General features: G+C 37.5%; 2 protein-coding genes across 9 annotated transcripts; both read right to left on the reverse strand.

Moving 5' to 3' along the window:
• Positions 1 to 5466: 5466 nt before the first annotated feature.
• LOC121971104 (tetraspanin-7-like) lies at positions 5467 to 10128 on the reverse strand. 7 transcript variants are annotated; one of them, XM_042522222.1, is made up of 4 exons: positions 9550 to 10128; positions 7334 to 7528; positions 7203 to 7262; positions 5467 to 5757 (listed from the first exon to the last, which is right to left on the reverse strand). In XM_042522222.1, the coding sequence occupies exons 1-4, from the start codon at positions 10045 to 10047 to the stop codon at positions 5752 to 5754; spliced, it is 759 nt and encodes a 252-aa protein (XP_042378156.1). In that variant the 5' UTR covers positions 10048 to 10128; the 3' UTR covers positions 5467 to 5751. The 7 variants fall into 7 exon arrangements, with proteins under 7 accessions (XP_042378156.1, XP_042378153.1, XP_042378154.1 ...); XM_042522220.1 differs by lacking the exon at positions 5467 to 5757 and adding an exon at positions 6930 to 7062; XM_042522221.1 differs by lacking the exon at positions 5467 to 5757 and adding an exon at positions 6930 to 7109.
• A 1905-nt stretch (positions 10129 to 12033) lies between these two features.
• Positions 12034 to 17881, reverse strand: LOC121971105 (5'-deoxynucleotidase HDDC2-like). 2 transcript variants are annotated; one of them, XM_042522224.1, is made up of 8 exons: positions 17629 to 17881; positions 17411 to 17535; positions 17285 to 17322; positions 14935 to 15045; positions 14595 to 14674; positions 13186 to 13222; positions 12652 to 12693; positions 12034 to 12393 (listed from the first exon to the last, which is right to left on the reverse strand). In XM_042522224.1, exons 1-8 carry the CDS (start codon positions 17836 to 17838, stop codon positions 12365 to 12367), a joined length of 672 nt encoding a protein of 223 aa, XP_042378158.1. In that variant the 5' UTR covers positions 17839 to 17881; the 3' UTR covers positions 12034 to 12364. The 2 variants fall into 2 exon arrangements, with proteins under 2 accessions (XP_042378158.1, XP_042378157.1); XM_042522223.1 differs by having other exon boundaries at positions 12034 to 12385; positions 17629 to 17879.
• Positions 17882 to 27178: the final 9297 nt, after the last annotated feature.

The following is a 27178-nucleotide window of genomic DNA, read 5'->3' on the forward strand; positions in this document are numbered from 1 at the left end:
TTCAGATTTGGATTGTACCTTCTATTTGAGGCGGGTACCCTTTGACTCATCTCTTGATAGTGTCTTATGATATGTGCAGTTTATATATAGTTACTAGTGATAGATGGTAGATTTATTTCTTCCCTGGTCTTAGCTTAGTCGATACCTATCACATGCTTCTACTGTTAGATGCTTTACATTAGTCTGGTTTACTTTTATCTCTTGCCATGTGTATATGTGTTCGTGGTTATGGTTACTTATAGTGCTTATCTACCCATGATTAGATGCTGGAGATACTTGTTATATATTGTTGGATTCATGTTGTTTATATCTCTGTTATATATCTGCGTTTACCTTTTTGGCACCTACGCATATGGAGGAGGATACGTTCAGGTATGACATTCTATAGCCGCATGCACCATACCGCATGATTGCATGCTGGGCGATGGACGACTCCATTATTGTTGAGCTCGTCGGCAGGCTACATGAGGGCCTGCACACAACGTGTCTACTGCATGGGTAGTGGCACAGCACTCAGGGTGTGTATGGCTGGTTGCTCGGTGGTGCACCGCCGGGGTGCTCATGGGTAGCACGATACAGCGGGGTTGCAGCCAGGATCCCTCCCCATCATCGCGTACCGGGAGTTGAGAGCATTGCGCTCCCTCACTATGTTTGAGGTAGGAGGATAGGTGTACTCCGACAGCATTCCGTCCACTCGGTCACTCTTCAGGGGTAGTGACGGCAGAGTGCATGGTGTCACAGCCCTACCCACGCGGTCTCACAATTGTGTGTGAGATACTGATTGGCGTCAGGGGTGACCATGTCATATTGCATCATATGCACAGATTGCATTTATTATGATTGTTGCATATTAGATGATGCACTTGGGTGACTACATATGATTGACATGCATACAGGATACATGCGTATTTGTTCTGACTATCTTTATCTGTGTATGTCCACAATCATTCGCCCAAGCCTCGCAGGTGAGTACAGTTTATTTCAGTTATGCATTTCTTATTATTCTTGCTGTAAACTGTATTACATGCTTCTGGTTACTCATTACAGTTTATTCAGCTATGCATACCTGTTATATTGTTAGGAGACTGTATTGTAGGTCCTATGGTTTAGGAGACTGTACCTTAGGATATTACTGGTAGTTATATGTTGCTGTACATATCTATTGGATTACCTGCTGAGTTCTTTGAACTCACCCCGTTGTTACTATTTTTCAGGTTGAGGCCGTCAGGAGAGATTCCAATCGCTAGCCCCTTTGTCACGAGGATTTCTAGATATCGTTTTCTGTATTCGCTGTTATACGTATACTTGTGATGTGGGTTTGCATTGTGGACTTTATATCGACCACTTGGGTTTACTACTTTTGGTTTTTCCGCTGCGGATATATTTTCATTACTTCGTGGATTTTGTTTTTCTTCATTGTAGTGGAGTAGGATGTGTACGTATATCTTCGTTGGTTTCTATATCATCTTTTCTTTATATAACTGCGTGGATTGTTCATATTATATCTGTGTAGAAATGTTGAATATAACTGTGTGGATTGTTTACTATTTGTGTGTATTGTTCCGGCCGAGTGTGGCCGAGGTATAGATATATGTATACTGAGATTCATATTGTCCACTGTACAGGGGAGATGCTGCCGAAATTTCTTCGGACAGGGACTACCTGGGGCGTGACATGGGCTCTATTTTCGGAAGATATGTTGCCTGGTTGATCCTGCCAGTAGTCATATGCTTGTCTCAAAGATTAAGTCATGCATGTGTAAGTATGAATTGATTCAAATTGTGAAACTGTGAATGGCTCATTAAATCAGTTATAGTTTGTTTGATGGTATGCCCCTACTCGGATAACCGTAGTAATTCTAGAGCTAATACGTGCAACAAACCCCGACCTTTAGGAGGGATGCATTTATTAGATAAAAGGTTGATGCGGGCTTTGCCCGTTGTTCCGATGATTCATGGTAACTCAACGGATCGCACCGGCCCTCGTGCTGGCGATGCATCATTCAAATTTCTGCCCTATCAACTTTCGATGGTAGGATAGTTGCCTACCATGGTGGTGACGGGTAACGGAGAATTAGGATGTAGATCTCAGCGCGATCAACACATCCGCGCCTCTACCGTATCCACACGAACACGTTCTCCGTTCATCTCATGAACTCACGAAATGGAGAAAGAAACAACCAAAGATTGTGCTAGCAACCTCTTGTGGAAGTTTCGGCCAAGAGTGGAAGAAGGAAGAAGAGCAAAAACTAAGAAGATCACAATCACTCAAAAGGTCACTTCATCTATATAAGGTGACTTCACAAAAGGGTTACTTTACCAAATAGGTTGCTTTACCAAAAAGGTTACTTCACCTAAAGGTTACTTTTACAAAATGACATTTTGTACTCATCCAATGAATACAAAAACGTATTTGTCTCTTGATCTTCCTTTTTTATTAATGATGTATTAATCTCTATTAATATTTATTAATCTTAATGGGTTAGATTTAGTATATTGGATTAACCATTAAACCAATAAACCAATAAATCATTAACCCAATAAACCAATGAGTCTAACTCAATACTCAATGAGTCTAATCCGAATTCATTCGATTCTAACTCAATGTGTATATTCGGATTAAACTTAACTCTATAATTCATCTCTAAATCAACGTGTTCTTTGTGTGTGACCTAATAGGCTCTCGCAACGTTGGCAATACATCTAAAATCATTTTAGATACATAAGCAATGAGTGACATCTAGCAATGCATCATTGCTACCCAAGTGATGAGAATGTCGAGATCCGATCTAACCTTTCCGTGTCTATTATCTTGTATGGCTCAATCCTTCTTTCCTTAATATCTAGATTGATTAATGAAGCATATAACGTGTCATTCTCTTATCAATCTTTGTGTTTCTTGATCTCTAAGTAGACACACTCAATCAAATAAGCTCAATATCCCATATTGACTCATTTGAGCATGACCATGCATTCTTGTGTCCTACTAATCAAGGAGCCCACAAATATCACTTCCGTTATATAGAAGGGATAGATCTCATCTACATCACTCACATTCCTCCGCATAACTTATTATATACCAAGTGATCGACTTTATATTCTACCTTGTTACAAGTGACGTTTGCCGATACCAAAGTATACAACTCCTTATGTAAGAAACCGTAGTGAATTCAGTTCTAAGGACTATTTATACTAATAGTCACATGAGAATGTTTATAACACTCATATAACGATCCATGAAATATTCTCATGGTGGGTCATTTAGTATATATTCTCTAATATATACACATGTGTCAACCTGATATCTCATATCCATGACTTGTGAGATTAAGTCATCCATTGACCTACATATTATTCTCAACGCATTAATATTGTCCTTGCATATTAATGTTTGACTAGGAATAGTTAAAAGTAATGTTCTATGTATATGTATAATATCTCGCTATCAATTCAACCAATTGATATATATTGTAGAATATAATCTACTATCTAAAGATATTATTATATTTATTCATTCGACACTAAACTAAAATAAATATAATAACTAATTTTATTTTTTATTAATAATAAAATATAATACAAAATAAAGTTTTACAATCATCTTATAATTAATAAGAAGGTTAATATTAACAACCTCAACCTGTCATCTGATAGGTCACAAGGAGGCAACTTCGCTGGGAACGAAACATGTCTCACTGTTATCCAGAATCTGCATTTCAGAAGACCTGCTAGGCTGGTCAACTTATTTTAGAAATAACGATAAAGATGGATATACTGAAAAACATTAAACTATAACAAAAATCTTTCTGAACTAATTTTGTGTGAGAAGAAAACTAGGAGTTTCAAACTAGGTAGAAACAAGCGTCAATTTAGATGTGCCGATAATAAAATAAACCTGAGCTTGACAAGCATCATTGAATTGTCTAACGTATCTAAAATCTATAAAAAAATGTTAAATAAATAGCATGCAATTGTGATTTGGTGAATACTGGTTTGTCAATAATTACAAGTTAAAATGTTAGAGATGATCAGATGAACACGGACTATATTGTTGGAGTAAGTTATTTGCTTTATTTTTCTAAAAAAGAAATTTAATGGCTCATGTTAGTCTATTCTAATTCACAATCTACCTTAGATTAAATTAGATTAGAAATTTCCTAATCCGTCCCGCTCCGCCACATGGTAGTTCGTCACAAGTCAACCCATCTTCTCACGTTATAGATTGATCCGTCTGACAATTCTATAAAATAATATTAAAAAGGAGGTTACTCATGCTAGGCACAGATTTGCACACAATGCATTTCTTTTCCATGCATTTTTTTCTTCATATATTATTTTTCTTTTCCTTTTTTTTTTCGTCAGGACCTGACTTGAACAGCAAATGAATTTTGTCAAGATTCATCTAAGCCTCCATTTTAACTCTTTTCGATGTTCTCAATTTTCTTCAAGTTTTTGTGGTCGTCGAAGGCTTTTACCATGGCTTTTACCAGAGCACAGAGTTTTTACCATAGTTGACTTAAGGCATAAAGCTTATGCCTATGTCTAGAGTCCCTATTTTATTAGAGCTCCCAAAACACTAATATTTTTTACTAATTGTATATTAAAATTTTTCTTAATTATTTTTTAATTACATATTTTATTTTTTAAAAAAAATTAATAAACACTTCCTCATTCACACGGTTATTTTATTTTTTAAAAACCCAACCAACTATTACTTTTTTCATAGATTTCTAAAAAAAAAAAAAAATACATCTATCACCTCTCTTACAATCATCACTATAATCCTACTCTTTTTCTCTTTTGTCAGTGATCTACTCTTTTTCTCTTTTGTCAGTGATCTCCCTCTCTTCCTCTCCATTGCCAGTGATTTAATCTCTCCAAGGACGTCTTGCTTCTCCCTTGCATTTTCCTTCCACACTTTTTCTTTCTCTTCCTTTATAGAAATAGAAAGTAAGAATTACTCATCTATTACACAAAATAACACTCCTCTTCCTTGGTAACAATAGAAAGCAAGGGTCCCTCATCTATCGAACGCAAAATATCAATCATTCATTTTCTTTCTCGTTAAGGAAAATAAAAATCAAAACTAAATCAATTCTCATATTTCTCAAGATCACCTTCTCGATAATAAATTATAAGCTATTTGACTTATATTATTGTTTAATATTTGAGAATAATTTTTTTTTATTCGGATTATTTTTTTCTTTATTTTTATTGATGCTCATTTTAATTAGTTTAAATAAAAGTTAATATTTATTTATTATGTTATTATATTTATACAAACAATAATGTTAAATTTTAAAGGATGATCAAATTGAAATAAAATAATAAAATCTTATTTACATTTTTAAAAAATTAATAATTTTATTAATTAAAAAAAATATTATCAAAACTTGAATATAAAATTTTAATTAATATTTTGCATTTCAAAAGTTAGAAAATGTCAAAGTAAAAAATATATGCGGTAGACGATTCCAACTCACATTTCACATACCAAGTAAAAATTGAACCCACACTATTTGAGAGAAATGTGGAACTTCTTAGCACCACACCATGCCTGTGGATTGTCGGTGACTAATGGCACTGATAAATTCGTGTGGTTCTTGCCATCTGCAATGGCCACACAGAAGGTCGTCTCGATCTTCTCCTAAAGCATTTATTAATGGCGTATCTCAATTATGGAGATATCAAAGGTCAACTGGACTCTCTTGATCATGTTGCTATACTCTTTGCCTTCTTCTTCAGTCTCCTCTTAAACCTGCAAAGATCGCAATGAACGAACATCAGCATCAATTCCTCGAAACAAAAACAGAGACAGAGAGAACCACTCGACAGGAGAAAGCTTCGCAGGTGAGGAATCCATGTTGGGGAAGAGGATCACGTGCAGGAACACCGTCGAGACAGGCATTGCACACGTGACCTGCTTCTCCAACAAGGCTCTCCTCGCCTAATTATAACTTCTCAACCAGTTCCAGCTCCATCGCTGTGTGTTTGTGTATATATATACACACAGCCATAGCAGAAGTCGACAAGGGGAGAAGTAGAGTCTTGGAGAGGGTTTGGCCATTGGCATGCAACAAGTGCTGATGCGTAAGGAAGTGGGAGAATTGAATGAGGAGGGCCCTGAAATAATATGAAGACAGAACAGAGCAGAGCAGAGAATATAATTTAATTCTTCTCTTACATACCAATCTCGTTTGTCTTTCTTGCTGCACAAAAATACCTCTGAGACCATTGCGTCTGAACCAGCATCAATAATGATGCGTGAATTGAATGCAGGAGTTAACCACACACCAGTTACTTGTATACAAACAATTAGACTGGGATCGAGTTGAAGCTTCACAAGAAAGAAAGCATTAGACTTCAATTATGGGGTTTATGCGACAGGATGGCTACTTTAAATTTTCAGTGTTGGGGTTTTGAAGCCAACGCACGCAAGATGGTAGCTTCCAAGCTGCAAAGAGCAGAGGGTGGGGCATGAATGAAGACAAGGAAAAGTTGACAGAAATATTCCGTGTGGATTGTTCAAACCTAAAATGCATGGTCTAACAAATATGAAGTATGAGCTATCAAAAGTCTTTAACAATTGTACCAAGAAATTAATGTCTGATCGAGTTTTGCATCCACATCTAACTGTGCGTGGTTTGCTCACTGTTAAGAAATCAATGTAACAAGTCACTCATTGGGTTACTCAAGATGCTAGTCCCTTTGGTCAAGCTTGACCTTGGGCTAAAGTATGTCTGATATCAAGACGATTAATTTGTGTCAAAAAAGAAGTTGGATATGTCACATGAAAGGTGATATATATCTTGCAAGCTGAGGACCCAAACAGAAAAGAAACATCACATGAACAACAGAGTATACCATAGTTAATAGGGTTTTAACATTCATCCATAGAGCTAAGCATTCGAGATGCTGAAAACCCTGATATAAAGTGAAGGATGCAATCGACATTCCTGAAACCATATATTCATACAACCTCCAGAAGTGTTACACCAAAAATATCAAATATGCTTCATGTCGTGAGAGCTGAGGCCCCAAATAGCAAAGAAACATCCCCTGACTGAATCGAAATAGGGTTTTTATCATTCACCGATACACCCAAAGATGCTGAAGGCAAAGTGTATATATATATATAACTAGGATATATAAGGAAAGAATCAGAAGGTAGAGCAACAAAAGCTAGGGATGGCTGCTAAGTACCAGATTCTTCAAGGGTATGCTTTGTTGTATCCTGTGTAAGAATTGTCCTTCCTGTTGTTCCTGAAGGCACAGCATCCAATCGAGTACACGATGATGAGAAAGATCAGGAAAATGATATTAACTATAGCAACCTTCTTCCAATCATTCTTGATGTTTGCAAGGACTCCGGCTCTGCAAGATTGGCAGTCATAGCACAGGGCAGACTGGTCGTTACTCCACGTATTGCAGTCTTGAATATCACTTGAAGTGAAGCCGGCAGGTTTATTCCAGTATGTCTCATTCACGTATGTGAAGTTGCAATCTGTAGGAGGCTTGCAGCATCCAGACTGATGTAGGAGCGAAAACACAAGTAAATATGAATACAAGAATGAGACGGTGAAAGATTGGATAAAATGCAAGAACAAAAATGAATGGAACAAACCAGATACTAAGATATACACAAGCTTACTAAGTATCTATCAGCACGAGGAGTCACATTTCTGAAACAACCTTTCAAAAACATGCCAACAAACATTAGGAATCCTATTGGATGATAATCTAGTGGCTTTAGTCAACAATCAGGATTCTTATCAATGCTTTGATGACAAACAACGAGTACTACTATTTCAAGAAAAGCTGCTTATAGCAACTTTTAGTGGGAGGAAAACTAGCAAGTATCCTGGTATAATGTTGAAATTTACAGGATGGAAATGACAATCGACTACGAGAATGATCAAATGAAACATGTAAACTTTAAAGATCTGACACATGCAAGGAATGTTCAAAGGCAGATATAGAGGAGGGCAAGATTCTAAACATGGAAATGCTAATGAAGCATACATATCCAGGAATTATCGATAGCTGGATAATAGACTTGGTGCATTTGTTAGGTTACTTGGGAATCAAACACTGATTGTGAACTAGTTGAATTTTAAAATGACATGAATAAGTTTGATAAATAGAGGAATCAGTATACTTGAAATAATAAGACTACTGCATGAAGAGAACAATCGAAGCGAACTAATAACCACCTAGCAGCTAAACAAATTGAAATTCAGTTAGACAATGAATATATATGATAGTGTCTACATTCATCACAAAAAATAAAATAAAAAACTTCCAAATTTCTTTGAAGTTCAGACCATTTTGGAAAGAGGCAACAGTGAAGTCTGATTCCAAGCTACAATCTAAAAAAATCTCCATAGCTATGATTTTGATACTTTGCAATTTCAAGCGTAACAATATATTATGTTAGAATTTTTTGGGAAGTTTTCTAATAAAAATTTGATTAAAAACCAGACGACATTTAATAAAAAGAGGCAGCTACTCTCCAATGAACTGACAAAGCATATAAGAACACTAATTTCAATGAATAAGAAAACACGTCATATGACATAATATATAAGCTAGTTGCTGGTTCAAAAAATAAAAAAAAATCATGTTGCAGGTTCAAAAGATTTGTGTGCGTTGACCTAAATAATTTTCTAATAGGTGATACAAAGTAAAAGATGTAGCAAGGAAAATCATCAAAAAAGAAAAGGAGTTCAACCTTTACAAGAAAGAAGACTGAGTCTATTAAATTTAGTATTCGACTAATAAAATAAAGCGCCTGGTATTCAATATCAAACTTTCACACAACTACCGAAATTAAATAATCAGAGGACAATAAACAAGGCGTCCTGGAGATAAGAAAAAAGAGAATCCCGTAGAGTAAAGAAGGATCGCACAAATTGAGAAATACCATCCAATACAAAAGTAAAACAGAGAAAGGAAGATTCAACTTAATGTTCAGAAAATGATACACTGAAGATATAGCCTAACCAAATCCTGCAAGAATCCGTCTTTTCTATGATTGTTCGACTGCGGAGTGTGTTCCAGACCTCGATCATCATCAAATTCAAATATTTGTTTCCAAAGACAACAGAGAGACGTTATCTAGACAGCTAACGTAGAGGAACATTTCTATCCAGTCTGCTGAGATCAAACTTAATGTTCAGTAAAATTAAATCATTTGCTCAAATGGAACCTACAAAACCCATTATCCTTGAGATTTGAACCTAACCACGGGAATCAAGATTACTTTTTCGAAAAAAAACATAGCTTGCACTGAAACAAACAAGTAAAGATAAAAATATAAAGTAACGGACAAGCCTCAAAGAGGTTCATAGTAAAGGGACGACCAATGGAACCCTAGATCCAAAATAACTCGTTTTTCAAAGTCCATAGCAATCGGCTTCAAATAGGTATTTGAAACCCAACATTTCCGCATATAAGAAACAAAGAATCCCATGGCTAATCGAGGACTCGGTCGATGATAAAAAGAAGTCAATTTTCAGATTCAAGAGTATAGCAACATGAGAGCACCAACCTGGATAGGAGAGAGGTTATTATTCACGAACTGGTTGAACGACTCGTTCTTTTGAAGGCTTTGGCAGACATCACTATCCTGGATGCAACTCCTAATCCGCCGCCAGTTCTTGGAGTTCTCCATCCTCTTCTGCAGCCAGTTGGAGTAGTCACCAAGGCGGTACTCCTTGAACCCGCGTCCAGATACCGCATCCCCGGCGCCCTTATTGGTGACGACAAAGGCGAAGATGGTGAAGCAAAAAAGGAGGATGATGAGGATGAACATTACGAGGAGGTAGATCCAAAGGAGGCAGGAGTTGCGGCAGCAAGCGCCGACGATTCCTACGATGGACACGAGGAGTAGGAAGACGCCGATGGCGATGATGGGGCCCTGCAGGAACTTCTCGCAATCGGTGGAGGCGCGCCGCCCCAGCCAGATCCCTCCACTCAGGATGGGGATCGACAGCAACAAGGTGATGATGTTCAGGAACCCGATAAGGTTATTGCTGAAGCGAACCATCGTTCCCCTCTCTCAGTCTCTATCTACGGAAGCGAAGAAGGAAGAAGCAGAGGGGTTCTCTTGCCTCTTTGGCTATTGGCGGAGCGGTGAAGAGAGAGAGAGAGTATATATATAGAAAAAGTGCGGGCAGAAAGGTCTCTTTTTTACCCGTCATAAGGAGGGTTTTCCATTGGTTGTCGAGCGTGGGCCCCATAAGAGACCCATGCGGAGGGCTCTCTTTTCTTTGGTTATTGGCTGCGGGTCTCATAGAGAGCTTGGGGGGTTTGACTTGGCATTTGGACTCGTGCGTTTGATAATTTTGTAACTTACGGAGTGTTTGGGAGGAGGTGAGGTATGGAGAGGGTAATTTCGTTTGACAAAGAGTGAGTTAAACAGGTGGAGGATAGAAAGGGGTAAGCGTTAATTTCAGTGAGGGAAAAAGATAATTATCGAATTCCTTGTATCAAAGGGTAAATAAATAATAAAAATTATTTAAATTTCATCCCTATTTCGACGGGGTTGACGGTGGCCTTGGCCCTTGTCTTAAGTGGATGAAGGCACACAAGATGGTGCCGATGTAGACGGCGAGGACGGTGGAGCGAGGGAGACGATGCCGACTACAGTGGAGCAGGCAACACCGACAACTTGTGGAGAGGATGCACGAACCAACAGAGGTAGAGCAACGGCGGCGTTGAGTGTGCTAGTGAGGAAGAGAAGCTTTGTCGAAATGGATAGCACAGTAAATTTAAATTTTTAATAATTAAAGTCATTAAAACTATTCCTAATTTAAACAGATTTTTTAAAATCCCAATCAATTATCTTATTGAGAATAATTTTATAATTTTATATATTTACCTTGTTCCTTCCTTTCCTTTTCTCTCAAATAAGGTAGCATATATTACCTTAATAAATCTTTTTTCATTCTCAAACAAAATGAACCTAAATCCTTTACTTCCTCTCCTTCCTTTTCTATTAATGAACATTTTCTCATCCCACCTCAACAGAGATTAAGGGAGAGGGAGTGTTGATTACTTAATTACGAGTAAACATGATCCATCTTTAAACTATTTATTTTTATTGAAATTCAAACTCTAATTCTTTATCGCTATATTATATTTAATAAGACGTAGAGTGAAGAAAGAAGGAAAGAAATAATAATAATAATTAAATTTCTTTATCAATCACCGTCCCAAAGACAGCGATGCAAATGCAAATGCTGGTTAATTTAGAAAAAATCATTGGTTGAGTAAGCATAGCTTCAAGTGGAAATAACCCGAATCATAAGGAGATAGGGTAAGCGTTGACAATTTATGCATTGTCCGCATGTGATAATGATACGACCAAATCTAAGGCCCTCCGCTCTCTTAATTCAATTCGGGTGGCCTCCTGTAATATGAATGCTATCTTACGTAACCTAACACAATTAGGCATGAAACAAACTTTACAACGTCATACGGCAACCTGAATAATTTTTTTTTATTGTTTTGTGCTTTTTGCTTTATCATCTCTGAATGTAAAAGTCAAATGCCATGAGACAGTGACTTTGATCCATTCAAACACACATGATAGGAAGTCTTAGACAAAGGAGATAATAACTTGTTATTCTCCTGAGTGTCCTTTTCAGCTATAGGCTAATAATTAGGAGATTATGAAATTTCAAAAATTGCATCAGGAATTTAAAAGAATCCAAAGTTGTGTACAATTTTCTTTCTAAAGAATCTACCTTGCGTAATAGCAGCATCAAAAACAAATTCTAAGACATTATTACAACTTACAGGAGTGATTTCAGGTTTTGCAACAGAGAATTCATAGTTGTCCAGAAATACATAACCTTAATTTCAGGGATGAAGAAGTTCATCCAGTTGTAATGGATCAGTGATGCTGATACAAGATAAGGTCAAAAATAATTAAGATTTAGCAAAAAGGATAATGAAATTTTTCTAAATACAGAATAAAGAGCACAAAATTTTCAATGAGCTTTTGGAAGCCTTCTACCATGAGGGAGAATGAGAAGATCAAACCATGACAAGCTGGTGTTTCATTAGCTGAATTTTGTTCTCAACTAGAAATAGAAATGGAAATGGTTGAGTTCTAGCAAAGATAGTGGAAGCTAAAATAATGTATTGTCAATTGGCATCAAAATGAAAACTGATTTCACTTTTATTCCTAGCTTAGTAGCAGCTTTTCGAGCATTAATTGCTTAGAGAAAGATTAGCGGCTTGAGAGTTGATTGCCAATTTGTAAACAAGAGGCAGCAGAACCAAGTCGCTCACACACGAGATCCTGGCTTACTTTCCTCGTTTCCTTCTTGACACAATTTCTGATGCCCATGCTTTGCCTACATCGGTCTTGAATTTTCCTGCAAAGCTAATGGCATGTCGGCAATAAAGAAAAGCCACCAATAGTTAATGCTACGGGCGTCTCATTTTTGTAAAGTCATCTCAAGACTGTTTTTCTTCATACGTTTTAATTTATTTTCTGAAATTCATCAAAGCTTTTCTTCCATAAGCCAACATGCAATGAAGTAGGTCATAATCATAATCAAAGACTGTTATTTATGATAAGATTGAGGAATATCTACATGAGTGTCTTTTTTTTCTTTTACAAAACATGTATAGCTCGTACCTGCAGTAGACTCAAAAAATTCTTCCAGATCAATTCCTTGCTCTGTGAGAATTAATATCCAAGTATCAAGAAACTTAAATAGCAAAGTTTAAGGGACGTATTCATGTGATACAAAAGTATACTTCAATAAGCTATGTCACTAGAAGGAAAACATAACTTGCGGTATAAGCAAAACCTGAAGCAAGGGTAGCATAAGGTCCATGATACCAGTAAGCAAGCTATGTCCTTAAACAGTTAATGAATCATAAAAACTTATGCATACCTAAGGTTTGAAAGGAAATGGAAGATAACATACTATCCTGCGAACTCCAATAGATTTGAGAACCAACAATTCAAAATTTGTACTGCAAGAATATGTTGCCTGGTACAGTTAGCATCAATACTTTTTATATTTTTGTTTATCAAAGTCAGCCCATGCCAACAAAAGTGTAACTCTTCGTGTTCATAGATAAAACCAAAACCCGGAACCACTACCACCATGCTTTTATGATAGCAAAGTCCATTCTAAAATGATGATGCATAGAAAAATCTTACCATCTTCATACTCTAGAGCTTGGAGGATCATCTCGACCTGTAAAACAGTAAAAGTATCATCAAGTTCAAAAGCAGCTAACTGATAAACAACATATAATAAACTCATAACAAATTGGACCTAGGAAAAGGTTTTCAAAACTATTGTTGGTACAGTTAGCATCAATAGTCAAACTCAGGTTTTGATGTTCACCCCCCCCCCCCTTTTTCTCACGTGCCTATGATCCTACGCTATTGTTTTCACTATTTTCTCAGATAGGACCTCTCTCTCTCTCTCTCTCTCCCGCCATATATAACACAAGAACTAGAAAACTGAAAAAGGACAGTAACTTAAAATCTATAGATATTCCAGTCAAGGGAGGTGAATAAAAAATATCAAATAATAAATCTTTTTCCAAGACTCAACATCTAACTAAAATAATCTACCCAGAAGTTGTTATAATAGGATGCAAGAACATGTGATAATTGATCATCGAAGCACAAAAATTTCTTTTCCATCTAATTTGATTGTTCCTTCCCTTGTCATTTTCTAATTGTAGAAACTAGCAAATCACATTTTATCGATTAAATCTTAATTGTGTTTAACTCAAAACCTTTAGTTTTTGTCTCCTGGTACAGATTTCAAGAATCTAACTATATTTTCTTCAATTAGTATCATCTAAGGATACTTATCTAAAATATGACTAATAAATTCATTCAAGTTGTTTCACTGCTTGAAATAGGAGGCTATGAACATCAATCGGCTGCCTGCAAAGCCTGTGAAATGCAAATCCTCTATAAAATTACAAATAAAAAAGAACTAGATGATAATCTGGCAAGACTGCGTGCCAAAATATGTAACTTCAAAAAATACCAGAAAAGAAGGTAATCTGCATTATTATCCCTTCAAATGTAATCCAAATTAAAGTATAAAAACATGGGAATCAAGATTCTCACTTGCAAGTTACGAGGAATCCATTAGGAACATCTCATAATTAACACTTCATATTGGGCCAAAGTAATGTTGACACCAAAGTTGCATTGCCAAACTGATTTATTAGACAATTAATTTCTAGTTCAATTGTAAATCAGAAAAAGTAAAGCCCTTCAATGCCAATATTTAAAAGTAAAAGATAGATCTGGAGTTTGATATGGTTGATGTCATATTTGACCAAAAAAAGATAGATCTAGCCAGAATAATGAAAAATGCACAAGATGGGTATAACAGATTGAATATATGATATGCTTATCAGCATGATAACAGTCACCTGAAGATCATGTGATGCAAAAGTATCAAATATGATAAAAAAAAACAAGCAGCGTTGCTAGAAGCCTGGGCATAATGAATGTCAATATATGCTTAGCAAAAGATAGGAGGCGAACCAATAGTCGAGAAATGTCTACGGTCTCCAAATTAGAGTATAAGAGTTTACCTTGTCAAAGTCCTTGACTAACTTTGCTTCAGGTGAAGAGTTATCTTCATATTCCATCCACAATTCACCTATCTCTTTAGCTGCCAAAGTATCCATAGGAATGGAAAAACATAAGTACCCACACCAATCTTAGTGTTATACATGAGATTATTGCCCAATGAAAAATTCTTAGTAAGCTCAGAAAGGTCTCAGCTTCAACCAGCAATCTAGGAAATGGAAAGTTTGTGAAAGCTAACTTCACCTATTTTTTTACTGATGATAATTGGTGCAAAACTAGAACAGTGACTAGAAAGAACTCGCTAGAGTTTATGTTAAGCATCTGCCGGATAAAAAGGCATACCTCTAGACCCCCCACCAAGTACCTTGCACATATAGTCCAAGGCTTCACGTTCCCTTCGACTCTTTTCCAACTTTGGGACACCATCAGATGGAGTTATGTCACCAACAATGGCTAATGGAACAATTAATAAACACAAAACTTAAATAAGTAAAAAAAAAAATGGATATCAATATAGACTTATTTTAGGTCAAAAACAAAATATGGCAGATAAATAGTTATAATATCAAATTAAATTTGTTACTTTTTCCACTAAAAGTTAGTGAGGACAGAAGACAATATTATGTTCCTTTAATGCTTGATTATGTATCTCAGCTGTCAGAATCATGGAATAGAAGAGAAGAGTCTTTGTGATGAGGTTATCTGAACATATTTTCATTAAACAATAAGATAGTGGTGATGTAAAAAAAAGATACATGCAAACTGCCAGAGCTAAGAAAAAAAAAGTGACGATGAATCCATCACGTCAATCAAATCTGAACGAACTGGTGAAATGATGGGAAATGGGGGCCATGTCTGTCAAATTTTATCAGTCACATTGGCATAATGGTTGAAAGGACCAACATAAAAAGGACGGATTTTCCTTATGATCAAGATCAATCACCAACATACACAGCACTGATAGGTCTTCCTTTCCTCAGTCATACGTATAACTCACAGTGTAAGGATGAACATTGCTACCCTACTGAGTTACCAAGTAAGCAACTCGAAGCTGGATGGGTATTGCTCCACTATAGGTAAAGCTTTCAGTCATTTAATGGATGTCCTATTGGATTGCTACTCTATAGGTAGTCACTGGAGTCTTGAGCACAAGAGAAAGCTTTATGAAACTGATCCTATCAAGTTTTCTCAATAAAGAAAGAAGTCGTTAAAAATTACCACCTACACTGGCTTAGCCTGACATAAGAAGCATGATTCCTTAGTTACGTGTAGCAAAAAGGAATCCATAAGAAGAATGATTCCTTAGAGCATCTCCAACGGCAGCTTTTTACATGCTTCTTATTTTCTCTCGGCTGATGTGGCAAGAAAAAAATTAAGAGCTGGGTTCGACTCTAATCTCTTTCTTTCTTTTTTGAGGGGGCCACAAAATACCTTCCTTTACCATAAAACCGTTGGAGATGCCCTTAGTTATGTGTAGCCAAAAGAATCCATAAGATAGCAATTAGAAATAGCTTTAGCTTCCCATCGGTTCCTTTTGCGTGTCACATCAACTATAAAGAAGATACAGGACCCACAAACTACTTTTTACCAGCCCAACAATCTTTGTTTAGGATTTAATCTACTTATTCTTACATCAACTGCTTCAAGTGGCAAAATTGATTCGCTTGCTACAGCAACTGCTTCAAGTGGCAAAAGCCAACACTAGTGGCTGCTAGCCATTAATGCAGGTGGCCAAGACATGGGGGAAGGCATGTTCGGACGCGCCGAGTTTTGACCCCAATACCTCATGTGGCAACACCCCATGCCTCAACCGCTACACCGCCACGAGGGGGACTACATCAACTGCTTCAATGTGGCAAAAGGCGATTCACTTGCCCCCAACACCCCTATCAACCCATCCCTAGACCAACACGGAGGAGGTAAATCACGGGTGACTACTAGTCATTAGTACAATGGCGAAGGCATAGGGGAAAGCATGCACAGACAGGCCTAGTTCCAACCCATTGACTTAATATGGCAACACCCCATGTCTTAACCACTGCACTGCCCCACCCCAAGGGACTACATCTACCTATGTACATATCCATCTAATATAATTGGGACAAGTCTCATCAACTTAGAAAAAGAAGCTTCCCTGCAGGTTTCAACTGTGTTCTTGAACTTAACCCCCCATCCCAATCAACTCCACATTTTGGTCCGTTGGTCAAACCAGAAGTTTCTCAAGGAAGTTTTAGACCATGACATGAACTAAGTGAAGTTCACATAGATAACTGATTTTGAGCATGCATCCATGAAAATAAGATTTTGGAAAATATACAGTACTATTAAGTCGTCAAATTCCCAAAATCCATGAGAAATATGTAACCTTGTAGACACTGAACACATTATATCCTGGAATACAATGGTGTGCTGATCGTTGTCAATGTCAAATTGGGTTAAGAAAGATTGTGTTTGTTCTACTCTACACTTTCACTGTGAACTAAAAAGTTTGTATTTTTTTGGGTTTGTTTGAAAGTTGAAACTGAAAAAGTTTATGATCATGTTCTCAATACTAATATCCGTGGTAAATATGCAGAGTTTTTAAGTCTTTGGTGATAAATTTAACTATTAATCCATCAAAAAAAGGAACTAAAAAACAAATTAAATGAACACAAACTAAGTAATTAAGCAAACCAAAGGTGCCCATTCCCACCTTCAGCAATATCGTGCACAAGCGCCATTTTTACACACCTACCCAACACCAAGAACCAAGGAACTCTGTCAGAGAACCCAACACAAGGGCATTCCCCTAAGGCACGAGGATGAGAGAAACCCCAACCTGTCTCGATTGATTCCGGGAATATCCTCGAAAACGAGGGACATGATGCCCATCCTGTACATGTGGTCTGCCACAGACTCCGGCTTTCGGACACCACGCTGCACCCACCCAGTCCTCTCCGTTGTCTAAGGAGAACCAGAAAACCAAGAACCCGTAGCATTAGGCGGCGGATCCGCGCCGTGCTAGAGAAACCAAAAGAACCAAGAGAGAGAAATAACCTTGAGGCGGTGGCATAGGGAGAGGAAATCGATGGCGGAGGAAGCGGAGGAGGAGGGGGCGGAGGAGGGAGGGGGAGGGGCGGAGGGATCTGGCGGCGAGGCCATGCGGACCGTAAGATGGGAAATCCGACGGATGGGCGCGAGACGAGGTGAGAAAAGAAGCGGGAGGAGGGATTTGGGGTTGCAGATTGCGCCTCCTCGCCCACCCATGACTTTGAGCCGCTGCTTCTACTAGATAACGGCGCTAGCAAGGTGGAGAGTGGAGACGAGATGACTAAGTCAAATTGTAATATCGAAGCAGAAGTGTGGCCCGGACCTGGACCAAGCTAACTAGATGATATGGCTGGGCATAAAGATTGACTCATTGTTTCTTGGATCTAATATATTGGGTATGTGCGTAAGGTATGTTAAGTAGCAGGTAGATTTGTGATAGCACACGGGGGTTGTCCAAGCATGAGTTGAACGGGAGGTTTACTTGACAGTGATGATCATATGCGAAGGTTGAACGTGCGAAATCTGAGCATTTGGCCAAGCATGACTTGCAGAAAACGTGAGTCATGGCATACAGCAGGTGCATGTAATGCAGCATGAAGGATGATGCAACAAAGTGCTATTCAGCTCAAGCCCATGAAGCAAAACTATGGGTCAAGCACAAGGGTGCATGCTGGCCTTTGACATGGTGTCAAGGCAGCAAATGATATGGATGACAGTTTATGACATGTGGCATAATAGTTGAGGAAACTACCATGTAACTGCTTGTAACCGTCATACCAACTTCTGCCTATGAATTATTAATAGACATGGTTGGCAATGGCAAAGGAACATGAGGGAATGTATGAATAATCTGTCAAGATAATCCACTTGTAATCCTTTAGTATTAATACAAAAGGTTGGGAGTTTTTTCCTGTACATTGGCTTCTTCTTGCTGGTGCTTGTCTAGTGTCTTATCTTGTGCATTCTATAGCACTTCGATGGTGCAATTGTAGGTTGAATCAAGTGTGGTGTTTGGTCACTGCGCAAGAAATTTCTAAGGTAAAAATTACCCTATGACAACTGGTATCAGAGCGCAGAAACATGGTTGATGGCAATCACGAAATTAGAGAAACACTTTCTTCTCTGGAAGTCTTGCTTGGTGCGGTACCGGAATGAGAGGATGTTTATAATCTAATTGTAAAGATTCTCGACTTGGAGGTTAATCTGGAGCAGATCGAAGAATCTTTACTGGAGGAGATGGCACAATTACGGAAGAATAATGAGGATCTACGCTTTGAAGTTATTGTTCTGCGAAGAACAATGACTTCTAGTGTAGAAATAGGGCCTCATCGTCCGTTGGTAAGAGTTCCTGAACCAAAATCCTTTGGAGGTACACAGAGTGCCAAGGAACTAGAGAATTCCCTATGGGATATGGAGCAGTACTTTGTGGCTGTAAAAGTACTTGAAACCGAGAAAGTAACAATTGCAAGCACATACCTTGTTGGTGATGCAAAGCTCTGGTGACGAACCCGCATGGTGGATGATACAAATGCGGATCAACATAAAATTGATACGTGGGATTGGTTGAAGAAGGAGATGAAGGATCAATTCCTTCTAGGCAACACCTCATGGATTGCATGAGATGGCTTGAAACGTCTCAAACAGAGTGGTTCTGTGCGAGACTATGTCAAAGAATTTAGTTCTTTGATGCTAGATATTCAAAATATGTTCGAGGAGGATAACTTGTATAACTTCTTGTATGGTTTGCAGTCCTGGACATAGGTTGAACTTCGAAAGCAAAATGTGAAGGATTTGCCTAGTGCAATTGTTGTTGTCGATGCCTTGGTGGACCTTCGCATGAGTAAAGATAATTTGAACACTTCTTCATCTTCCAAGTCTAATTTTATCCACAAGGATAAGAAATGAGAATGGAAGAAAGACGACAAGAAGGACAAAAAGAAGGATCTGGGAAACAACCAAGGCAAAGAAAAGACAGAGCATTCGGCTACCCGAGGAAAGGATAATTTGGAGAATCAGGGTTGTTTCTTGTGAAACAACCCTCATTTTGCTAAAGATTGTCCAAAATGCGAGAAGTTAAATGTCCTCTTGGTGGGGGATAAAGGAGAAGATTATGAACAGAAAATTGTTACGCTTGTTAACCTTTTACAATTGCTTGACCTAATTATTGATTATGAGTTTATTGAATTACTAACCAATATGTCAGAAGACATGGTGCGAGTTCACTCTCAATTGTTATACATTTTTGTTGAAATGAATGGGACAAGTGTGAATGCTATGGTGGATACGGGGGCTACTCATACCTTTGTATCTGCCAAGATGGTGGAAGATTATGGGCTGTCAATAAGCAAATATCTAAGCTACATCAATGGGTGAATGTCAAGGGTCAAGGCGCAGTCAGTTGTAGGTATGACTACAATGCACCTTTAATTGTTGGATCTTGGGTTGGAAAGGCAAATATGATGGTGATTCCACTTGAGGATTTCCAAATAATCGTGGGTATTGATTTCTTGTGGAAGACAAAGACGGTGGTCATGCCTCATTTGGATGGAGTAATGGTAATGCAAGAGTCAAATTCGTGTTATGTTCCTACTGTGTATCCTTATGGTAAGGGCTAGAAAAAGGGGAAGACAAACATTATATCTGTAATGTCACTGAAGAAAGGCTTAAAGCGCGCGAGGCGAAACAACTTATTTGATTGTCTTAATCGACATCAAATCGAACAAGAATATTGAGTTGTCAGTTGGTGTCAAAGACATTCTGTCCAAATTTGAAGATGTGATACCCTTGGAGTTACCGAAACACTTGCCACTAAGGGTGTGTTTGGTTCAAGTTATCATATATAACCTTGGTTATGTGATTATCAAGTAATCACATAACCAAGGTTATATGGGGAATAAAATATAACCAAATATTATTTGGTTCAACCTAGTTAATGAACAAAAAAAATTATTTATTTGAAGGTTTTAATAAATAACCTAGTTTAATATTTTACTATATTACCCTTAGTTACAAAACTAACCATATATTATTATTATTATTATTTAAACTCTACGTTTTATTTATTTTTCACATTTTTCTTTATTTCATGTGTTTTTTTTTATTTCTTTCTATTTTTTTTATTTTTCCCATTTTTAATTTAAAATAAATATTTTTTTTTTTATTTTTTATGTTTTTTTTATTTTTTAAAATTTTTATGTTTTTTCTGTTTTATATTTTTTCCTATTTTTATATATATTTTTTTAATTTCTTATGTTTTTTAATTATTTTTTACGTTTTTTATTTTTTTAAGTTTTTCCTATTTTTATGTTCTTTTCCCAATTTTTTTATTATTTTTATGTTTTTTCTATTTTAAATTTTTTTAAATGTTTTTTTAAGTTTTTTATTTTTTATTTTTTATTTTTTAAATTTGTTTAATTTTTTTCTTTACATTTTTCTTTTTATCACATTTTTATCTTTTTTGAGAGTATTTTGGGTAAAAAAAATTGTGTTAACCCCAGAATCAAGAAAAACCTCAGTTTTCTGAGATTTTCCGATTCCAGGTTGCATGCCCCTTTTGCTGACGTGTCGAGCATGGAACATACTCGGAAATTATCGATTACATAAACCAAACAAGGTTTTTGTTGATAACCTTGGATGAATAACCAAGGTTATCAAGGATAACCCCGAACCAAACGCACACTAAGGAGAAATGTCGACCATAAAATCGAATTGATCTCTAGTGTTGTCCTTCCTGCAAGTTTGTCGTACCATATGTCTCATTTAGAACTTGTTGAATTGCGTAAACAATTGAATAAACTGTTGAAGGTAAGGTATATTCGACCATCTAAGCCTCCTTTTGGTGCACCAGTGCTGCTCCAAAAGAAAAAAAAATGATGGCTTGAGGATGTGCGTGGATTATAGGGCCTTGAACAAAGTAACGGTGAAGAACAAGTATCATGTTCTGTTGGTGTAAGATTTGCTGGATAGATTGAGTAAGACGTCATGGTTTTCAAAACTTGACTTACGATCAAGTTATTAGCAAATTTAGAATTGTAGAAGAAGATGAGGCCAAAACAACATGCATGACTCGTTATGACTCTTACGAGTTTTTGATCGCGCCCTTTGCCTTGACAAATGCCCCTGCTACCTTTTGCAACTTGATGAACAAGGTGTTGTATGACTCCCTTGACAACTTTATTGTAGTTTATTTGAATGATATTGTAATCTACAGCAAGTCATTGGAAGAGTACTTGGAGCACTTAAGGGATGATATTTGATCAGCTAAAGAAGCATTAACTCTTTGTAAAGAAAGAGAAGTGCGAGTTTGTTAACCAAGAAGTAATGTTCTTGGGACACATGGTCAGCAAGTGCCATGTTCAGATGGATTCAAAGAAGGTGCTCGCCATTGTTGAGTGGCAACTGATAGGACCTTTGCATACGGATAGAGGGGGGTGAATAGTCTTTCTTCAATTCGTTACCTACAATTTGTTAACGGAAGCACAAAAAGGAATGAAATTGAAAAACAATAAGAAAGTAAGGTTAACTCCTTAATTTACTTGGTCTCCACCTCCTTGAGGTGACTAATCCAAGGCACACACACTCAATAAAACTTCATTATGATATTCCCCTTTTCGATTCAAGAATAAAGGTGGAGAAATCTTTAACAAGATTATCTTTTCCACTCACAAGATTAAAGATGAGCTTAGGAGGAAGAGAATGAGAGTGTGAAGGCTTGGAGATCACTTGGAGAGCTTAACAGTATTTTGCATCAGTTGCATTTGTCTCTCCAAGCTTCTAACCTTATATACAGGTTGTTGAAAATCCCGATACCAGTCGACTGCTAAAACATGTAGTCGACTGGTAGCACGCATCGACTACTATTCCCGTTCAAATCTGCGGGGATTCTATACGTCATCATCCTAACAACATTATATCAATCAACTGCATGTTTTAGCAGTCGACTGATATCTACGAGCTAAGCGAAAAGAAACATTCTGTTCACTCCTAGTCGACTAGAGCAGTTGACTGTACCAATTGGCTGTCATAACTAGCAGTCGACTGGTGTCAATTTACGCATTCCCACTTATCCTCTCTGGAGTTGCCCTTGAAGTCATCCTCCTCAGCCTTGTCCCTCGGATGCACTCAAGCCTGCAGCTCTTCTTCGTGCGATCCTTCACTTTGTCTTGAGGTTCACTTCTCTTCACTCCGTTGCTCCTTGTCCGTGGTTCCTTGGATGCATCATCCTTCATCAATCTTCAAGGACCTGAGCCATAATATGAGACTTTCCAAGCTTGTGTAATTTATCAAGTCCTGCACAACTTAAGTACATATTAGAACCTATATAAAACCTAACTTAAACTCTTTGACACACACATCAAAAATAGTGATCGTTCAATTAATCATAGGTCGATTGTATCAACAATTTTCCCTTTTTTTATGTGTGACAATATGTTTAAGTTAGACATAAGAATAACTTTGAAAATTATAAACATGAAGCATAAATCATGAAGTATAAATCATGAAATCCAAACTCCCCCTTAACATATGCTCTATCACATAATTTTCAAAAACAACTTTCTAACTTAAACTTGTCTCATCCTCCCCCTTTGACAAACATCAAAAAGGATAGAGAAAGCAACAATCCCATCGTGCTCATTAATCCAAAAATACCAGCAAAGTGAAATCAGGCCCTAAAGACACAGGATACTCCCCAAATAATTAATCAGACAAACCTCGAACAGAATAGACATAAAACTAGGGAAACACATGCGCACATGAATATATACTAATAGTGAAACAGAAGCATATAAGAAATAGTACTAAAAGGCTTATAAATAAACATAACAGTCATGCATAGATAGATATGCAAAGTCCTCAAGAGACATAGTTAGAAGAAACAACAACATCAAAGGTGTTCGAGGTGATAGATAATAAACAAGTCAAAGCCAAAGATGCACCGGACACCAAGTAACAGAACATAGATATTACGCCGAAGCATCATCATGGGAAGGAGGAGAAGGAGGGCCCTGGTAGGCAAGATCCCAACGTCGCATCATGTCAAACATCTCTGTCTACTGCTAGCGGGAACTCCGAAACTCCTCACGAACAAACTCCTCCAAGTGAAAGACTCGCTCCCATAGGGACGTACGCTCCGCTCCTGAAACAGGGGCAGGGACCTCCTCTGCATTATCCTCTAAGTCGGAATCATCCTGGCCAGGTCAGCGGCGCCAAACCATAACACCCTCACGCTACTCAATCTGTGCTAATGAGATCTGTTGAGGCCCTAACTGATCAAAGTCCTTGGACAACTGATGCAATGACCCCCTAGTGACATCTATCCCTTTAGTGATGAAAAACGATGTCAAGACGTGACAGAATGACATGTATAACTTTTCTTGAACTGGTCTAGAAAAGTGAATGATGGACTCATAGACCTGAAGGGCGACATCAATATCAAGACACTGCTCCAAGCATACATCATGACTAAATGAGGAAGTCTAATCTTGGCTTGCCCTTTAGTTAATATGCGCAGGAGACAAGCAATGACAACCTTATAGAAAATGTAACTAGGGACTGACATACGTGTGACATCAAAAATGCATTTTAGGGAGCCCTGGGAGCATGAAAGTAATGCTGATGAATCATATCTATGGAGACATGGGAAAGTGACTCAGTGAGGGGATCATTAACCTGGGGAAAACACATGAATGTGCTAGCAGATCACCTACATCCTAAGAATGACCTCAATACATCAGGTGTGAACTCAATGGATATCCCGTCGACCGTAGTGATATATGCTTGACCACCGGTATGAGGCGGACTCAGATTATTATAGAATTCCTTACATAGATATAAATTAATCGTGGTCATACAATGGAATAACTAATCCAAACCATAATGCACACCTATCTCTACGATGTCAAGGGCAATTCTGGTAAAATATGAGCGATTGAGATACCGACAACTCATCATCTGAAAGATAGTATTCTCAAAACGGAGTCAGCTGGCCTCGGAGGGAAACCGATTTCCTGAAGGCGTGGGAGGGGACTGCTGAGAGATACCCTCATCAACTTGACGTTTTTGCCTAACTTTAAACCATGTAAGTGCAATACACAGTGGCCATTTTGAACCAAATAGGAAGGGAAACGAAACATAGACAATTTTAGACATGAATCAAACTAAAATTTGAAGAGTCAAGTTGAAAGAAAGCATTACCGACACTCCATGTGCCTCTGATTGATCGGTTGAAGATGGAACGACAGAATCCTCAACCCTAGACTCAGATTGGCCGCTTGACCTTGTTTCAAAGAGAAGATGTGGTTGCTAGAGAAGAGGAAATGTAGATCCAAGGGTTTATAAAGGTTTGGAGGGCAAGGAAGAGTCGGAGGAGGCAGGCGCGAGGAGTGACAGACGAAAAACTAGCGAACGACGGTGGAACCTAGGGTTTCTACCGCCGCCCGATCGGGCGCGCGTATATATAAAACCAAGGGTACCAGTCGACTAAACCCCCCAAAAAAAACATACAAAACCATTTTGTGTTGTGGGACAGTATTATCAGTCGACTGAGTAGTCGACTGTGCCAGTCGACTGCTGTCTGTATCAGTTGACTGGCACGCAGTGTACTAGAATTATTCCGGATCCAAGTTTCAGAAATGCGCCAATTAATCTCTAGACCTTCAAAAATATTGAATGTTTATGGAGAGGTTTGTTATGTCGATATCTGTTTGGGAAAATAAGTATAAAATTGAATTCAACTCAAATTTCAAGATAGATACCAACCTCATAACCATCAAGATTACAAAGATGCAACCTTGATCTAAAACACTAGTTTGGGTTTCTCCTTAATATATTTGACCTAGCCAAACCTGAATGTATTCCTAGTATTCATTTATATGATAATTTTGCATCTAGTTCATAGTTAGATACCTTTAGACCCATAATGCAAAATGCATGCAAGATTATATTATTTGAAATTTCCAATCATATTCTTGGAGCAATGAGCACATTGATTGTGCACAAGCTTTCCCAATGATTGGTCCAATGAAGGATTAATATCTATAGATGTCATTTTGGTTCGAAGTAATGCATCATAACTAATATGATGAACCAAATGCATCTTTCTAATATCTCACATGATGTCTAAGTATAAGCAAAGTATCCTAGATCCTTTGTGAGATACATTCAAATGTTAACTTATGGGATCATGAAAAGCTAAATCCACTATTCTACGAGGCACATACCGAGTTCTCTCCTAATGGAGGTAAACTCCGCTTCGGGTAAAGACTTGGTAAAAATATCGGCAAGATTAAATTTAGATTTAACGTAAATTAGTTCAATGTCTCCTCTTGCCACATGATCTCTAATGAAGTGATTTTTTACCTCAATGTGCTTTGTCCTAGAGTGATGCACCGAATTTTTGGTCAAATTGATGGTGTTCACATTATCACACAATACCTTGACCTTGGAACAGTGTAGCTCATAATCCTCTAAGATATGCATTATCCAAAGCAATTGAGTTACACAATCACCCATGGCCACGTACTCGGCTTCGGTAGTGGACAAGGCCACACAAGGTTATTTTTTACTACTCCAATTTACAAGAGAAGGTCCAAGAAATTTACATCCACCGCTAGTACTCTTTCTATCTAATTTGCAACCTGCATAATCGAAATCGATATATCCAATTAAGTCAAAATTTCGAGTCCTAGGATACCAAAGACCCGCATTAAGAGTGCTCTTGATGTATCTCAAGATTCTCTTTACCGCTATTAAGTGCGACTCTTTGACATATGATTGGTATCTTGCATACATTCCTACCGCAAATAATATGTCCGGTCTACTAACGGATAGGTATAGCAAACTGTCAATCATGCTCCTATATTGCTTTGGGTCTACTATGTTTTCTTCTTGATCACTATCTATCTTGGTATTAGTCCCCATAGGAGTAGATACTCCTTTAGTATTTTCCAACCCAAATTTTTTGATAAGTTCTTTAGCAAATTTTGTTTGGCAGACATGAGTTCCTCCACTAGTTTGTTTAACTTGTAATCTCAAAAAGAAACTCAATTCTCCAACTAGATTTATTTCAAAGTCACTTTCCATGTGTTTGATAAAGTCATGAAGAAGTTCATTATTTGTTGAGCCAAAAATGATATCATTAACATAGACTTGAGCAATAAAAATGTCTTCATCCTTAGACTTTAGAAATAATGTTGGGTCAATTGTTCCTCTTCTAAAACCCTTAGAGATTAAAAAAAATGAAAGTCTCTCATACCAAGTCGAGGGAGCTTGTTTTAACCCATATAATATTTTCTTAAGTTTATAAAAATGGTTCGGATAATCCATATTTTCAAATTCGAGTGGTTGTTCTACATAAACTTCTTCCTTAATAAACCCATTTAGGAAAGCCGATTTTACATCCATTTGATGAAGTTTAAAACTCATGTAAACGACATATCCTATTAAGATTCGGATGGACTCTAACCGAGCTACCGGAGCATAAGTTTCATCATAATCAAGTCCCTCTACTTGATTGAACCCCCTAACTACCAACCTAGCCTTATTTCTAGTGACTCTC

This window comes from Zingiber officinale, chromosome 4A (assembly GCF_018446385.1).
Source record: "Zingiber officinale cultivar Zhangliang chromosome 4A, Zo_v1.1, whole genome shotgun sequence".
Taxonomy (NCBI): domain Eukaryota; kingdom Viridiplantae; phylum Streptophyta; class Magnoliopsida; order Zingiberales; family Zingiberaceae; genus Zingiber; species Zingiber officinale.

Coding starts and splice junctions, on each gene's coding strand:
- LOC121971104 (XM_042522219.1), bottom strand. CDS start 10,047: ATGGTTCGCTTCAGCAATAACCTTATCGGGTTCCTGAACATCATCACC. Junction 7,529..9,549: donor ATAACCTCTCTCCTATCCAG/GTTGGTGCTCTC, acceptor CTCCTACATCAG/TCTGGATGCTGCAAGCCTCC.
- LOC121971105 (XM_042522223.1), bottom strand. CDS start 17,838: ATGGGTGGGCGAGGAGGCGCAATCTGCAACCCCAAATCCCTCCTCCCG. Junction 14,675..14,934: donor ACTTGGTGGGGGGTCTAGAG/GTATGCCTTTTT, acceptor ATACTTTGGCAG/CTAAAGAGATAGGTGAATTG. Junction 12,694..13,185: donor AGCTCTAGAGTATGAAGATG/GTAAGATTTTTC, acceptor TAATTCTCACAG/AGCAAGGAATTGATCTGGAA.